This window comes from Talpa occidentalis, unplaced genomic scaffold (genome assembly GCF_014898055.3).
Source record: "Talpa occidentalis isolate TD23 unplaced genomic scaffold, MPIMG_talOcc4v2.1, whole genome shotgun sequence".
Lineage (NCBI taxonomy): Eukaryota > Metazoa > Chordata > Mammalia > Eulipotyphla > Talpidae > Talpa > Talpa occidentalis.
Genome location: NW_026555331.1, coordinates 118,851,797 through 118,869,835, shown reverse-complemented (window position 1 = coordinate 118,869,835; position 18,039 = coordinate 118,851,797). Strand labels below are relative to the sequence as shown.

Sequence of the window (18,039 nt, the reverse complement as noted above, 5' to 3'; positions counted from 1 at the left end):
AAGAAATATAACATCACCATCTGAAATTATAGTAACATCAGGGGGACTTACAGAGAAAAGACAGAGGCCTTTATGTAATCTTGATCTTGATAATTCAAGTGCTATTCTTTGGGGCCAAATTAGCGTCAAGGTATTTTTGATGAGAGCCAGACTGAGTAGGAGAAAAGATAAGGGCACTATTTCCAGTGATGGAACAATGCGGAAGGAATGAGTGTGTAGAGACCTACCTAGAAAACTTCCTCTTCAGAGACACAGCCAACCTTTAGCCAGAAATAACAAGAGCAATCCTCGTCTGACAATAAAGTAGCTGAGATTTCACCCTGAGAATTATAATCACTTCTATGAGGAGATAAGAAAATGGAACTCAGAGTGAAAATCAGACCAAGAGGGAAAGTATAACTATGATTAGAAATAAGCTTAGATTCTGAGAATGCCTGGAGAAACTGCAAAAACTTAATCATTCCAACTAGTTCACAGGTTTTCTGCAGGTGCAGGCTGTTCTTGTTCTGTATTCCTTGTTCATGTACAAAATCTTTCTCTTACGCAAACACACACATCACTCAAGTCCTCAGAGAAGTCGAAAAACACTCTCCACAGAGGTTGAGTGTAAGATCCCAAATATGCTGAATCAGTCTGAGGGCATGAAGAAGTCTGAGGACATAAATACACTGCTTTCAGTTTAATCGTGAAGCAAGTCTGCCTTGATTTAAAATGACATTTCTGAAACTAGCCATGATTTTATCTTTCCCCAACTGTGAGCTATTGTATTTCATAACCCCAAACTCCAAAGTGATTACCTTATTATACACCTAGATACTCAGGGCATCTCATAATTAGCAGTTTTTACTTTCAAGTATTCTTTTCAAGAAAACAGAGAAGTCCCTCATTTATAAGTGGAATACCTTATTTTAGAAGGTCAACTTCAAATTGCCTCAGAAATTTGTCCTCTAACAGGGCTGAAACTCAGTACTGTGTTTGGGAACATGATAATAAAATTAAGCCTCCTCAAAAAAAAAAAAAAAGGTAAAGATGTGGGTGGATACACAAATCGCAGTCTCTGTGAACTCACACACACAAAAAGCAGGGATAGACATTGGGGTGGTTTCAGAGTGGGCCATTATTCACAGGAAAACAGCGAGATTCACTACGGAGGACATAATTCTTTTGACAGTGACAGGACCTCATTCACAGAACCAGGACTGATGGTGCACGCAGTCAGCGTGCCAAGCGGCACAGGACCTGGATGTGGGTCCCTAATGGTGAACTGAGATCATTGCTGAGGACACTCGGTGATCACATAAGGGACACTCTGTTTGCTCTCTGGGAGATGCAGTTCATTTGCACTAATTGCAGGCTTGGGGGCCTGGAGAAGGCAGCTCTGTGTACACATACTGTGTTCCCTTTGTTGGTGAAGGTAGCTCTCACGGGCCTGTTCCTCCTGACATTGTGTGTGTGTGTATTAACAGAGAGAATTAGCTGCCTTTAAAATATATGTGCATTTCTAATTCTTTGCACTAGGCTTATTAATAGCTGGTGAGGGGAAGCTACAATATAATGGTGAATTACTTTCCGGAAAAGTTTAGCAGATAATTCATGAAATAAAAGAAATCCCAGAAAGCTTAAGCCAATTACTATGGCATAAGGGACTTTGCTTTTCTTCAGAAGAGCCAAATCTTTTAAAACAGCCTATTTATTTATCTATTAAGTACTTTTGTCTTTCGGTATTTTCACAATTAGATAGAGTGAATGGTTCTTAGCTCTAAAGAATTAAAAAAAAATACACTTATGTATAATTTTCTTTAGTTATCACACATCTTTTGAGGGAATCTCACATCTTTCAAACTGAGAAACACTGCACGCTGAAGACTTTAAAAAGTGTAAAATGAATGTAGAACAAATCTAATCATGCTGATAGTTTGACATCAAGTATAGATGATAAAAAAAAACATTGACTAAGGGCTTTTAATATTTAAAGACATATGCTAATCGCTGAAACAGGTAAACAAAAACATAAACATAATCCCTGCCCTAAAAATGCTTACAATGTATGTGGGGATGCCAGATACACACTTTATGAAAAGTTACTGACAAGTTCCAAGCTGATACCTCAGAAGTGAGTGAAAAGTATATATTGTACTATAACTCTCAACTTTTCATGATGGAGATTTTCATTATAGAAAATATAAAACTTTTCACTAAATGGTGGATGAAAGAATTGGAGGTTCCTATGTAGGAAATGCTTATCATACAGGAGAGGATGTTTCATTAGTTTGGGTGGTAGATGAGAGAAGAGAGTTAATGTGGTAGGGTAGTGGGAATCAAAACTAAAAAGATGTTACAGTTAAATGTAGGAGGACCTGAGTATTGCCCAAGTATTAAAGAAATGGAAACACATCCATATTTTGAGGATAGTTAGGTGACAAATTATTAGTTCAAGAATCTTCACTGACAGGAGGATAGGTAATTTGATAGGGATGGAACTGATAGAAATGTAGATCATTTAGGGGACTGAAGTCTACATATGAAGTAATCAGGTAGAATTGAGGATGTGGTATGGATATTTGGAAGGAAGAGATGAAAAAACTATAGGGTGCGTTGTCTCAGATACTCAATACAATTGATTAAGGCTGGGGAAGAGAGGCATAAAAGATAACGAGGTATCTGGATGAGAAGAATTAGAGAAGTCAGCTAAAGGACTTTGTCAGTTGGTTTGCTTATTTGTTTTGTGGAATAGGAGTTTAAGTAGAGTGTTATATTTAAGTTGCTAAAGAAATGCATAGGTGGAATTATCCAGAGGGAATAGTTAGAAATATAGTCCTGGGATACAGGAGGAGGGAAGGCAATGGGTAAATCTTCAGTATTTGAAGCCATGAGGCTAGATGTCAACTCTAACAAGATAAAGATGTCTAAATATAGGTGAGACTAATGTCAAGGGAAGGTTTCCTGGGGATATGAATTTTAAATATGCATTTAAAGACAGATTCTCTAGGATGATGTAAGGTTATATCATCCTTGCAAACATTAGCTATAACACCATTGCCATGAACCCAGTGATGGGCACATATATTGTAGATGGAATTCATTGAGTTGCAGGATTATGGTTTTCCTGATGGAGGTGAGGAGTCACTCAGCATGGTTAACATTGCAGGGAAATGTGATGGAGAAAGAATGAGTTCACATATTTGTCGGTTCAAAACTCAACTCTGCTAATAATTAGTTAGATACCTTAAATTAAATTTCAGCACCTTATTCTTTAAGTAAATATACTATGATTGTGAGAATAAAAATAATATAAACGGTGGCAAGTCTCTTTTAATGAGTGCATACAATGGGCAAAAACATGTTGATAAAGTAGTGTTCATATCTCTCCACATTGTTTAGAAATATATTTATGCTTTTGTTTGGTGCTATAAAGGCTCAGAATAGTATAGCAGCTAAGAGCATGGTTGAGGATCCAGCTTTCCTATATATGAATTCTAGTTATTGGGCTAATTCTTTAACTGTAATGTACCTCATTGTCTTAATCTATAGTATAGTACCTACGTAATAGGACTGTTAGAATTAAATGAACTAGAACATATAATGAGGTTAGGGAATTCCTAGCTCATGACAACATTGCAAAAGAATTTACTTATGTTGGGGGGGCGGAGCAACATGGCGGCGAGGAGACGCTGCGAGTAAGATCTCCCATTAAAAAAAAAGTTAATAGGGAGGAAAAGCGGCAGGTCCCAGAGAGAACTGGGACACGGAAGATAAACGGGTGACACCAGCGAACTGCCCGAAGAAGAAAGTGGCCATAAAAGAGGACTAGAAGGGAGGGAAGCGCAGAACCCTGCTCCCCTCCCCCGCCCACAGAGGCGGCACTCTCCGACCGGCAGAGAGGAGGAAAACAACAAACTAAAACGACCAACAAGAAGAAACGACGTAGCAAGCGGGACTGTGAGTGGAAAGGAACTATTTCAGCCACCACACCCCGTGAACGGGAGCTGTGGAGAACCCTGCAGGATCCGCCTCAGAGGTGAGCTCCGGGTGCCATTAAAGAGAGACCCCGCTCCCGGGGAGGAGGCCAGCACCAGCACACAGCCCCGGCCGCCCGGTAAGCTTGCACGGAAAGCGGCGCGCTGGAAAAACAGGCGCGGATCGCGGTCAGGATTGCGCGGAACAGCAGCGCGCTGGAAAACCAAGTGTGGATCGGAATCGGGATCGCGCGTGGAAAAGCAGTGCAGTTGAAAAACAAACGCGGATCCAGATCGCAGCTGCCCAGGTCCCCGCGCCTGCGACCTAGGCTTGCGGGGAGACGCACGAAGGCCCTCACTGAGTGAGCAGGCCCAGGCGCCCAGGCACGGGAGCGGGATTCAAAAGGCGCCATTCCCGCGCCACTGAACTGGGCTACAGCCTGAGTCCTGGAACTGAGGGCTTTGGAACTGACACCCGGGGCACGAAACTAGGGGCGTGGGTTCCCCATGATGGTGGGGCACAAGGCAGACACAGCACCCCAAAGCCGTTGAGGTTTACCCTACCATTCCCGCTCTATTCCCTGTCCCACGGGGTGGAAAATCAGCTCCCCAAGGGCTCCAGGAGAGATCTCTGGCGCCACCTAGCGACTTGAAGCCAGCAGAGGCGCCTAGAGGAGCCAGTGACCAGCTGGGGAGTTAGCCCACGCCGGGCCCCTTCTGACCAGTAGTCTGAGCCCACAGGGGGAGCGAGCACCCACAGCCGGGGCAGACCAGACGCGCAGAAGAGTGTGCCTGAGACCGGACACACAGGGAGTGTGTCCCACATCACCAGTAAAGACTACCTGCAGAAGGCTTCCTCAGGAGCCAGAGGTGAGCGGGGGAAGTTCGCCCACACCAGACCCCCTCTGGCCTGCAGTCCAAGGCCAGAGGGGGAGCAGGAACCCACCAACGGGGGCAGACCAGGCGCACAGGGAGTGTGTCCCCACATCGGCATTTTAGAACAGGGACCTTTTCTCCAGTAAAGACTGCTTGAAACTGACAGATGACTCCTGGAGGAACCAGAGGAGAGCAGAGAAGCTCACCCAAGATGCCGGCCAGTCCCAACTACACAGTGTCCCAACGCATACGGCAAATTAGAAAACAGACAGTAGGGAGGAGAAGAACCACACGCAATCTAGCAACTCCCCAGGGAAAAAGCACACCACAAAAAGAAAACCAGCCCCCAGATTGCAACGACAGTAACTTGGAAGAACTTCTGAGCCTTCCAGAAAGAGAATTTAAAATTGCCGTGATTAAAAAACTGACAGAAGTCATAAAGGAAAACAATGATAAGGGAAAAATAATCAACGATCAGAAGAATGCAATTGAGTCCCTAGAGAGGGAAAACAATGGTCAGAAGAAGAATGAAATTGAGTCCCTAAAGAGGGAAGTAAAAGAAATGCAGGAGATCAAAGAATTAATGGAAGAACTAAAGAATTCTGGGAAAAGCAATGAAAGCAGAATAGATGAAATGGAAGAACGAATAAGTACTCTTGAAGACACAGAAATAAAAAGAACCAAAACAGAAAAGGAAAGAGAAGTACGAAGGAAAAAGAACGAAGAAAGACTTCGGAAACTATCTGACTCCATGAGGAAAGGAAATATAAGAGTTATAGGAATACCAGAAGGAGAGGAGAGAGAAGTAGGAACAGAGAAAATATTCAAAGAGATAATTGAAGAGAACTTCCCAAATGTGAAGAAGGAGCTGAAAATTGATATACAAGAAGCAAGAAGAACACCAAACTTCCACGACGAAAGGAAAAATACAGCAAGACACATAATAGTAAAGCTCCCAAGAATCCAGGACAAGGAAAAAATAATGAAGCTGGCAGGAGGGAAGAATGGAGGGACATAGTCAACAGACTCCAAGAAAACAGATGCCAACCAAGAATTCTCTATCCCACAAAGCTCTCCTTCCTCTTTGAAGAAAGAATATGGACCTTCCCAGACAAACAGAAACTCCGGAATTTAATTGCAACTAAACCCCCACTCCAAAAAATACTACAAGGAGTTCTAAAGCCAGAACCTCAGAGGGACGAATAACAATGAAAGAAGGCCAAAAAAAAAAAAGTTATTAAAAGAATAAATAAATAAAATCAAAGGAAAGACAAACACAATGGCAAATACAGATGCTAACATATCAATATTAACTCTAAATGTAAATGGACTAAACTCTTCAATAAAAAGACACAGAGTTGCAGCCTGGATTAAGAAACAAAACCCAACCTTTTGCTGTCTCCAGGAAACACATTTAGCTACAAAAGATAAAAATAGGCTCAAAGTTAAAGGATGGAAAACAATCCTACAAGCAAATGGACCAAAAAAGAAAGCAGGAACAGCTATACTTATATCAGATAAAACAGACTTCAAACTCAAAAAAATAAGAAGAGACCCCAATGGTCACTACATCATGATCAAGGGGACAATACTTCAAGAAATAACACTCATTAACATATACTCACCAAACGAAGGAGCACCAAAATATATCAGACAACTGTTATCCTCTCTGAAAACAGACATCAGAGAAAACACATACGTAGTGGGAGACTTCAACACACCACTATCAACAATGGATAGATCAACAAGACAAAAATAAGTAAAGAAACCAAAGCTCTAAATAAGGACCTAGAGCAATTGGGCTTAACAGACATCTATAGAACACTAAACCCCCAAAAAACGGAGTACACATTTTTCTCAAGCGCACATGGATCATTCTCCAGGATCGATCACATACTGGGGCACAAGACAAACATCAACAGATACACCAAGATTGAAATCATATCAACCATCTTTTCTGACCATAAAGGCATCAAACTAGAAATAAACCATAAAAGAAGGCAAGGAACTTTCCTACCTCATGGAGATTAAAAACCACACTACTGGAAGACCACTGGACTAATGAGGAGATCAAAGAAGAAATTAAAAAATTCTTTGAATTGAACGACAAGGAGGACACCAATATCCTAAATGTATGGGATGCAGCAAAAGCAGTAATAAGAGGAAAATATATAGCAATAGAAGCTCACATCAAGAAACAAGAAAGAACTCAAAGAAACAACCTAATCTCGAAGCTCAAAGATCTAGAAAAAGAACAACAAAAAAACCCCAAAACCAGTAGAAGAAAAGAAATAATAAAAACCAAAGCAGAAATAAATGAAATTGAAACTAAAAAAACAATCCAAAAGATCAATGAAACCAAGAGCTGGTTCTTTGAAAAAATCAATAAAATAGACAAACCCCTAGCCAGGCTCACAAAGGAAAAGGGAGAAAGCACAAATAAACAGGATCATCAATGAAAGAGGAGAAATCACAACGGACACAGCAGAAATCAAAAGAATAATCAGTAACTACTATGAACAGTTATATGGAAACAAGTTTAACAATCTAGAGGAGATGGATAATTCCTACAACTCTACAATCACCCAAAGCTAGATAAAGAAGAAATAGAACACCTAAACAGACCAATTACAAGCAGCGAAATTGAAATGGTAATCAAAAACCTCCCCAAAAACAAAAGCCCAGGACCTGATGGATTTACAAATGAATTCTACCAAACATTCAGAGATGAATTAGTGCCTATCCTTCACAAACGCTTCCAAAAAATTGAGAAGGAAGGGACAATACCAAACACGTTCTATGAAGCCAACATTACACTAATACCAAAACCGAACAAGGACAACACAAAAAAGGAAAACTACAGGCCAATCTCCCTAATGAACACTGATGCAAAAATCCTCAATAAAATTTTAGCTATCAGAATCCAACAATGTATCCATAAGATAATTCACCACGACCAAGTAGGATTCATTCCAGGGACACAAGGATGGTTTAACATCCGAAAATCAATCAACGTTATCCAACACATCAACAAAAAGAAATATAAAAACCATATGATAATATCAATAGATGCTGAGAAAGCTTTCGACAAAGTGCAACACCCATTCATGATAAAAGCCCTTGAAATTCTTGGGATACAAGGAACATACCTCAACATCATAAAGGCCATCTATGACAAGCCAACAGCCAGTATCATTCTCAATGGTGAAAAGCTGAAAGCAATTCCATTAAGATCTGGAACAAGACAAGGATGTCCACTCTCACCACTGCTTTTCAATATAATACTGGAAGTCCTAGCCAGAGCAATAAGACAAGAGAAAGACATCCAAGGAATCCAAACAGGAAAAGAAGTCAAACTATCACTATTTGCAGATGATATGATAATATACATAGAGAACCCCAAAAAGTCCACGGATAAAATAATTCAACTCATCAATCAGTTCAGTAAAGTGGCAGGATACAAAATCAACATGCAAAAGTCAGTGGCCTTCCTATACACAAACAATAAATCTGAAGAAGAAGAAATCAAAAAAACCATCCCTTTTGTTATTGAAACAAAAAAAATCAAATATTTGGGAATAAATCTAACAAAAGAGGTAAAGGACCTATACAAAGAAAACTATAAAACACTGTTAAAAGAAATAGAAGCAGACACAAAGAAATGGAAAGACATCCCCTGCTCATGGATTGGAAGAATAAACATTATTAAATGGCCATCCTTCCAAAAGCAATATACAGATTCAATGCTATTCCAATCAAAATTTCAATGTCATTCTTCAAAGAAATAGAACAATTATTGATGAAATTCATATGGAATCACAAAAACCCCGAATAGCCAAAGCTCTCCTGAAAAAAAAAGAAGGGAATGGAGGCATCACACTCCCAGACTTCAAACTATACTACAAAGCCATAATCATCAAAACTGCATGGTATTGGAACAAGAACAGACATACAGACCAATGGAATCGAATAGAAAATCCAGAAATAAACCCACAGATTTATGGTCAACTAATCTTTGACAAAGGAGCAAAGACTATGCATTGGAGCAAAGAAAGTTTGTTCAGTAAATGGTGCTGGGAAAACTGGGTCGCTACATGCAAAAGAATGAAGCTTGACCACTACCTCACACCATACACAAAAATCAACTCAAAATGGATTAAAGAACTAGACATAAGACCTGAAACCATAAAATATATAGAAGGAAATATAGGCAAAACACTACGTGATTTGCACATCAAAGACATCTTTACAGACACATCACCCAAAGCAGTGATAGTGAAGGCGAAGATAAACAGCTGGGACTACATCAAATTAAAGAGCTTCTGCACAGCAAAGAGACAATAACAAAAACAAAGAGAAACCCCACCAACTGGGAGAACATTTTTGCACCCAAAACTAATGATAAAGGACTGATCACAAAAATCTGCAAAGAGCTGATGAGACTCAGCAACAACAAAGAAAATAACCCAGTCAAAAAATGGGCAGAAGAGCTAAAAAGAAACTTCTCTGAAGAGGAAATGCAAATGGCCAACAGGCATATGAAAAAATGTTCAACATCACTTGTCATCAGGGAAATGCAAATCAAAAGTACCATGAGATACCATCTTACACCAGTGAGAATGGCACATATTAAAAAAACTAGCAACAACAAATGTTGGCGAGGGTGTGGAGAAAAAGGAACTCTTCTGCACTGTTGGTGGGAGTGCAAACTGGTCCAACCACTGTGGAGAGCTGTGTGGAGATTTCTGGACCTACTAAACATAGAGCTTCCATATGATCCAGCAATTCCACTCCTAGGTATTTACCCAAAGGACACAGAAACATCAATTCCAAAGAGCACCTGCACCCCTATGTTTATAGCAGCACTGTTTACAATAGCTAAGCTTTGGAAACAACCCAAATGCCCAAAAATAGATGACTGGATCAAGAAGATGTGGTACATATATACCAAGGAATATTACTCAGCATTCAAAAAAGATAAACACATGCAATTTGCAGCAACATGGATGGCGCTGGAAGGGATCATGCTCAGCGAAATAAGCCAAAAAGAAAAAGAAAAATACCGGATGGTCTCACTCATAGCAGGAATCTAGAAAACTTAAATAAGGGACCAGGAAAACGAATAACTATAAGAAAGTGAAAATCAAAATCAACAAAAAACTATGAACCAGAGACACTTTTAGGGGGGCGGGGGTGGGAGGGGAGGGATTGGGGTCAGAATGGGGGGCTGCAATTGTATGGGGAATATAAAAATAAAATTTATTATTAAAAAAAAAAAGAAAAAAGAAAAAAATGGTGACTTAAAATACTCTGATTGGGTACCTCATGATCTGATCATGCAGAGCTGTTACTAGGATGGAACACACATAAAAAAAAAAAAAAAAAAAAAAAAAGAATTTACTTATGTTATTACTGAGAATTGATTATTGGCTATTGATCAAATTACTATTGATTTAAAATATTATCAATATCTTTGTAATGGAATAAAGTAAGCTCAGGAATTTTTATTCACTATCCAATATATACCATTGATTACACTACTTATGCTGGGAATTGATGTCCGATATTAGTTACTACTATGGGCTCTTTGTCTATAAAGGACAGAGTTAACGTAAATTCAAGCTACAATTTCCTCAATATTCTCTTACGTGTCCTGCATCTGGTAAATATATATGGGAAGAAGACATGGAAGGACAAAGACTCCATGCTGGAAAAAATGTTAAGAGGTTCAAAAGTTAAAGATTTGGGTAAATTTATATGAGGGGGTAGCAAAGAAAATCAAATTTTTAATGGGATGAACCAAAAGAAAAACAAAAAGCATTTCAGAGGGAAGTTGTCAAATATCTCTAATAAGAGATGATGGACCAATTTTCTTGTTTGGGACTGTCCTCCCATCTTTGAACACTAGGTGAAAAACTGCCTTATTTATACAACACTTGTCTTCCACAACAGGATTGTCAAAGATAATATAAAGGTTACTTGTCCAGCCAGGCTTACAGAACCATTGTTTGAGACATCTATTGACTGCTAGAAATCTCACAGTTGACCAGCATAGTAATTCCCTACCATCTTCAGGCTGAGCAGTCGAGAGACAGTCATATGACTAGGACTGATCAAGAAGAGTTTAACCTATTTGATTTTTCTTTAGGGTTCTTAGACCACTTTATAAAAATATCCTACTCCTCATATCCATGGTACAAAAAAAAGGAATAGTGATTCACCAAGTGCCCCTCCCATGTTATATAAATATTTAGTTTAAGTGTCTGTGGGTCAAGAACACTTTGATTTGCTCTATACAGATTAGAAATGAAATAACAATTCAGGCCTAACCAGGGTCATACTGTAAGGTGTTAACTGGGAAGAGATTTTGTATCTGCTTTGACTCCCAACTTTTGGTTCTTTTGGGGCCAATGAAGGTGAATGGGTTTGCTTATCACATTAAAGATCAACTAGGAAAAATATGTACAATCTACTTAATTTAAATCTATTACATGATAAAAAGCAAGTGTTTTCAAAATAAAAAAAGACAAGGTATCTAATTGCTTGAAAATTACCAGGTCATTTTATAGTAGCCAAGTTACACTTACCAGATTTTTAGTGTTAATATTTGGAAATCAATGATTGTAAGGGTCAGAGAAAAAGTTGGTGATCATCAATATATTGATGGAGGTTATCCTCCTCGAGTAATCAAAATGAAACTACTTTTTAAGGTTTTATACCTTGACTTATATAGGTTAGAATTTGGTTTCCCTGTGTTCAATGAAGAATAACTTTAGAGGTATTTTGAACAAGGTAGGTAAAAATAAGCTTATGAAACTTTTTTCATGAAAATAGTTGAGTATAGAAATTCAAATACTATGGCCATAGGGAGGCATAAATAAAAATACAGACAACTTGGAGGTTCCTCAGTCTACTGAAAATGAGCTACCAAATGACCCAGCAATTCCACTCCCAGCGATCTACCCAAAGGACACAAACACATGGATTCAAAAGAACACCTGTACCCCTATGTTTATCGCAGCACTATTTATAATAGGTAAAACCTGGAAACAACCCAAATGTCCAAAAATAGATGACTAGACGAAGAAGATGTGACATATACACACAATGGAATATTATTCAGCAATCAAAATGATAAACTCATGCCATTTGCAGCAACATGGATGGAACTAGAAGGAATTATGCTCAGTGAAATAAGCCAGAAGGAAAAAGAAAAATATCGGATGGTTTCATTTATAGCAGGAATATAGTGGAACCAAATAAGACATCAGTGTAAAAAATAATAACAGTGCAAAACACAACAAAGCAAAAATGGACAATTTTAAATCAGAGACATCCTGCAGGGGAGGAGGAGGGAGAGGGATCAGATGGAGGGAAGAAGGAGCACAGGGGACTGAGGTGATGGTGCACGGGAACATTGGTGAAGGAAACTCTATGGGGACTACACCTGAGGGGGTGGGGAGAACCCAATATTGTTTAAAAATGAACAATGATGTAAAAATAAAAAAATTAATATAAAAAAGTACAGACAACAATGTAGGACACATCTTAAGGATAGTATGTATGTGGGATGCACATGTTAACATTTTTCTAGAGCTTTAAGCTTCCTCCAAGCTTAGAGGCCAAGAAAATGCCATAATTTTGTTTTGATAACATTTAATTATGAATAATATGAAAAAGTCTATTTTAGAAATAAAAATTTTGGTACCCTGTTAGTAGTAATCATAAGAAAACAGCAAATCCATACCTTAAAAAGCACATCTTATTTCTATCTGATATTCTTTATATGATACTATAGGTAATAAATTAAATGGGATAACAAGCTTCTTCCTTGTTCAAGAGTAGGTGATTTTATAATGTCAGTGCAGAAAAGAATGCTGTCAGAATGAATGGTTAGAGTGAGGAGATGCATACATGGGCAATGTGTAACTCTAGTCACTTTGAGAATTGTGTTCTTCGAAGCTGTTATCTAAATTATATTGTAAACTCTATTTAGAGAACTATGAGCTTAGTAAGATTTCTAAGGATAGTTTTATCTGATATTAATAGACAAAGACCTCAGAACTTGACACAATCATATTCATGACTTATAAGAAACTGTAAGAGATTTAAACTATTCAGCATATTGTTATTAATATTGTATAAGTGAAACTAATTGTTGAAGAAATTGAAAGAATTGCAAGCTGGATACAAAACTGTCCTTTTCCATTTTATAGCATCATTTTCTCTTTTCAGAAAACTATAATCCTATATATCATACACACACATTAGAACATACAGATGTCTATATATTTTTGAACACACAAGTTACTTTATTCAAAATACTCTAAATGTTAAAGGAGACCAACTAAAAAACTAGGTATTTTCTTCTAAAATAATTGATGACCCTATAAAAATTGTAAATGACTCACCTGGTGTTACTACTACTCCATTTCCATTGACCACAGGCCTCTCTTCCTCCTCCTCCTCGGGAGGCTCTATACTGGCTTTTTCCATGTTGCTCACTGACTTATTTCTCTTCCGTTTTCCTTCAGCGCTTGGAGTGGCTCCTGGAAGTATCTCGTCTGTTACATTTAATAATAATGGGGCTGGTTCTGCCGGAGGTTTCGGTGTACCGTAGTAATTGTCTACAAATGATACCAAAATTTATGTGGTTAAAGATTTCTCCTATTGTGTGCATAATTTATAAATAATGGAAATTATACTGACAACTTTTTATCCAAATAACTTCCCACAAAAATCCCTTTGGCTGAGAGCAACACAGAACTCATTATCCCGTGGCCTTGCAATAAACTCAGCGTTCTGATTTGTTTTATTCAATATACAAGTTTGGCTTTGATTACATTTACACCATTTTTGTATCCTTTAACTGTTATGTCTTTATTAGTTGCTTCTATTGTATTGGCCTTTAATGAGGAAATAAAGATATAGATCTATCTTCATTCTTGCCTTTGTGCCAAACCAAAATATAATCTTATTATTTTCACATGATATGGAACACTTCCAAAATGATTCCATTTTTTTATATATAGCCTTAATTTCAATCTTTTAAAAAATACCTATGTTTGAATAAGAGTAAAGGTGACTTTTTTTTGTTTTGGCAAATTTCACACCATTCTGGAAAGGCAAAGTGCCTTGTGCTTTTCTGCATCTTTTAAAGGGCTCAAGTGGTTGCCTTGACACGCTTAGCTCTGTGTGGGGCTGTGTCTCCATGTGGCCATGGTTCCAGGGCTCACAGTGTTCCTGCTGCTGTCAACATGCTTCAGCTACACAGCTCCTCCCTCACAACTCCATGATCTACACTGCTGACTCATTTGCTTCTCTCCTCAGTCTACAAAACTTCTTTAAAAGGAGACTAATTCTTATTTCTCTCTATATTAATAGCCTAGCACACAGTGGGCATGGGCTCAATGCTTACTAAGTGCAATGAACATCATTATATAATTCAGGACAAATTATTTAAAATAGTCTAAAATTTTTATTGTTAAAGACCATACTGGTATTTGTAGAAATCCATGTTATTATCTTTCATGCACCAACTTCAAACTCATATTGGTGTTTGGCTAATTAAAAAAAAATGTATGCATTTATCTGCTCACCCATTCTTTAAAACATTTGCTTAGCACTGATCATGCACTCAGGTACTGCAGTATATGTGTGGGGGAAAAATGGTGAATATAATATAATCCTTGTCTTCCAGATGCTCCACAGACTGGTATGGAAGAGAGGCACATTTGCCATGAGGCAAATAAGTGTTGTAACAGGAAACAGGATTAAGTTCTACTATCAAGGAGATAGAGGAGGAAGCATGTTTTACTATCTGCAGAGGCAACTGAGTGCAACTGGGAAAACTATGCTGTGTAAAGAACCTTTAATTAGAAGATAAAAGTTCGCGCCTTGATTTTTTTTACATAACTATATATAAATGAATTTACTTAACCTCAGTAAGGCTCAATAACTGTATATATAATATTTATTTATATATTATAGATACATGTATGTATATATAGATATACATAAAATCCCCTGTGTTCTTGGTTGTAAATAACAAAAACCCACTTTAGTTTAGTTAAACATGACAGGAGTGCCCTGAAAAGATAGGAGATGACTAAATGAGGGAAGAGGCTAAAAAACCTTAGGGAAAATAGGCAGAAACAGAGGTATATAGTTGAGGCACTCAAGGTGTATCTGAAACCCTAGACTCTGAAACTCCCAAGTGGCTCCACCATATGGGTAGCCCCTGCCTTCATGGGAACGAGCCCCAAACTCTCCTAAGCCACTTTGATTGGTTCATTTCTGGGAAAACTCTCAAGCAGGGTTGTTCCATTGGCTGAGCTTCAGTCCCATGAGCATGCTTGAGCTGCCAGGAGAGCCCTGCCTTTCATCCATCTTACCTCAAAGCTCTCCCCAGGCAGAAAAAAATTTGGGATGGCCTGGCAGAAATGACAACCATCTATCACCCTTGCCCTCTTTACTGAGTTGTTGTGAAGAGGTAGTAAGAATGTGTGAGGATCAGCTTCAAAAACTGTGAAATGACAGTGGTTTCAATGGTAGTGTGAGCCTAATGCGGGCACTAATTGATGAAATACTCTGAAGAGCAGCTACCCACTATTGCTGTTGCTTATTTTCATAGAAATTCGCAGATGTAAGAGTAGAAGGGAAAAAATGTTACCATGTAAAGTGGTTCTAATACATGTAGCAGTTCTTACACATCTTTTATACAGAAGTCTGCAAAGTGGATAATACACATTTTGCTAAAGGTTACTTTCTAATTTGATTTTGAACATTTCAAATGAATCAGACCTTTAAATGTACTGGCCTAATTCTGAGCAAACAGAAATTGCTCACTGCTCCTTAGAAGCTTATGAACTATATTTCAACATCCACAAACACTAGCACCATTCTAAGTACATTGCTATGCTTCTATGGTATCTCAATACTTCTTATCTAAAAAAGTAAAGTAAAAATAAGTAATATTGCATGTCTCAATAAATATTTAATAGTGTTTTGAGATCTTTAATGTCTTTAAATACATAATGCTAAGAACAGGGGTCATTCTTTAGAGCTTTCTCTCTGATTTGTCTTTTATGATTTAAATTTCTCTGAAATAGTTAAAGAACATTTTACTAATTAGAAATACATAGTGCAAATTAAAAATAAATACTAAGATGTTGAATTTATATTCTAAATAATTATAGCAATTGGGATGTGATATGATTACAGATTATATAGTCATAGTTTCACTCTATAATTTGATTTATGAAATTAATACTTCACATTAAAATCTAGATACAAATTGCTAGTTAAGACATTAGGGTTATCTTTATTAGCAATAATGTCAGCAATTTAAAAGAGGCACAAAAATAACCTATACAGTCACTACTTGAGAAAAAATAATTCATGAAAAATAGGCAATTACTCCAAACCCAGTACAAAGAAGAAATCAAAACCCTTAAATCTATAGTTGGAAATCAGCCATGCAATCAGGCAACTAAATCATTGCAACACCTCCCTATGTAAGTATAGACAAGTACATATGCAGGGTAAAATGCACCTGTTAAGTAACATGTGAGCATGTTTTCAGGAAAAAATAAACAACTAATTTAAAATATAATTTGTAAACAATGTTCCATTAAAAATAATGGACTTTGCTTTGGTTATGGGTGTGGTGTAGTAACAATAACTGAAAGGGGAGATCATATGCTTCAAAAAACACAAGTAATGATGTAAACCAATGTTAACACGATTAAAAAAATTAAGAATCTTTGAAGCAAACTCAATGATAGCAGAATAAAATAAAATATAAAGTGCCTCTAACTGTGGTGTTAGGATTCAGCAAATCTAAATCTCCAAAACCTGTAACGTTTTGATAATCATTATTGCTTAAAAGAAGATTGTCACTGTATAGTCTGACTAAATGTATTCTAGAACTCTTATTACATGTTTATAAAATAAATCTTAGAAGATAAAAAAAACAAAAGAGTGAAGTGTAATGTGCTAGTGAGATAAACCTGACTTTGAATGCCCTGCCCCACTCTGGCTGCCTCTCTGTATCCTTAAATTGATTCCGCTAAGTGGGAATGTGTTCTGTAAGGCCACTGCAGTCATAGGAGCAACTACAATGACTACTGCTATTACCATCACCACAACTTCAATTTACTGAACTGGGCACCATAATGGGCATTTGGCCAATGCAATCTCGTTTCAAATGGGGACTAGAATCATCTGTATCTTACAGTGCTGTTACAAACATTAATGATTATGAAGAGATAAAGCATGACTGGCTCAGAGTTGGTGCTCAATATACAGTGGTTATCTTCACACACAAGAGTATTCTGTCCCTTCAGGTAACAGAAAATGAAGGCTTTGAAAAAATTAAATTAAAACTGTTTCTCAATGTTATGTATGAAGCAAGTGGAAAAGCTACATGTTTGACTTAAGAACATCTGTTTTTTAAGCACAATTTTGCCTCTCAAGAGAAAGAAAAGGTGTGATACAATTTGCACCCTGGCAAGAATTCATGCTAAAGAACATCATTCAAAGCCATAATCAATGAGCACAAATGTATCAGCTTCAAAAAGGAAAGGCAATAATTGCTACCAAATCATAGAGGTTGCACAAGTTAGGTGATTTTTCACTCCCCTCTTCCAAAATTGTGTGTCTGTTTATATGTGTTTGCAGGAGATGTGTGCATATGTGTGTGTGTGTGTTTGCTGAGTATATAGGCTTTTCTAGCCTATTTTTCACTGAATACATTCATGTTTGTAAAGAATGTCCTATTCATTATCAGTGTATGTACGTTTACATAAAATTTCACTAACTTGTTGAATATGATGGCAAAATAGATATCATATATACAATTGTTCACTTAGATCCAGCATAATTGGGATAATCCAAATTTATATAGTATTTTACCATAACATTATAGACCTATTAGTTTCATGGGTAACAATGTAATGATTTGATATTTGTATATATAGTGAAATGATCACAGCAATAAATTTAGTAATTTCCACTATCACATATTTTTTTCCTTTCTGATGAGAACTTTTAAGCATCTGTAAACATCTAACAAATAGACAATTAGCACCAGAAACAACAGTCACCATGCTGTATATCTTCATGACTTTTATTTTTTAAGTGGAATTTTGTATCTTTTTACCCAGTTTCATCTATCTCTTCACCTCTTGCCTATGGCAACCACCAA

The 18,039-nt window shown here is 37.4% G+C and overlaps 1 protein-coding gene across 1 annotated transcript in view; it reads right to left on the bottom strand.

Annotated features, from left to right (window-relative positions):
• MAGI2 (membrane associated guanylate kinase, WW and PDZ domain containing 2) overlaps positions 1-18,039 on the bottom strand; it is a 1,147,386-nt gene that overhangs the window by 401,253 nt on the left and 728,094 nt on the right. Inside the window, 1 exon segment of the mRNA XM_054692500.1 lies at positions 13,244-13,459. Coding sequence (XP_054548475.1) covers positions 13,244-13,459 — 216 coding nt within the window.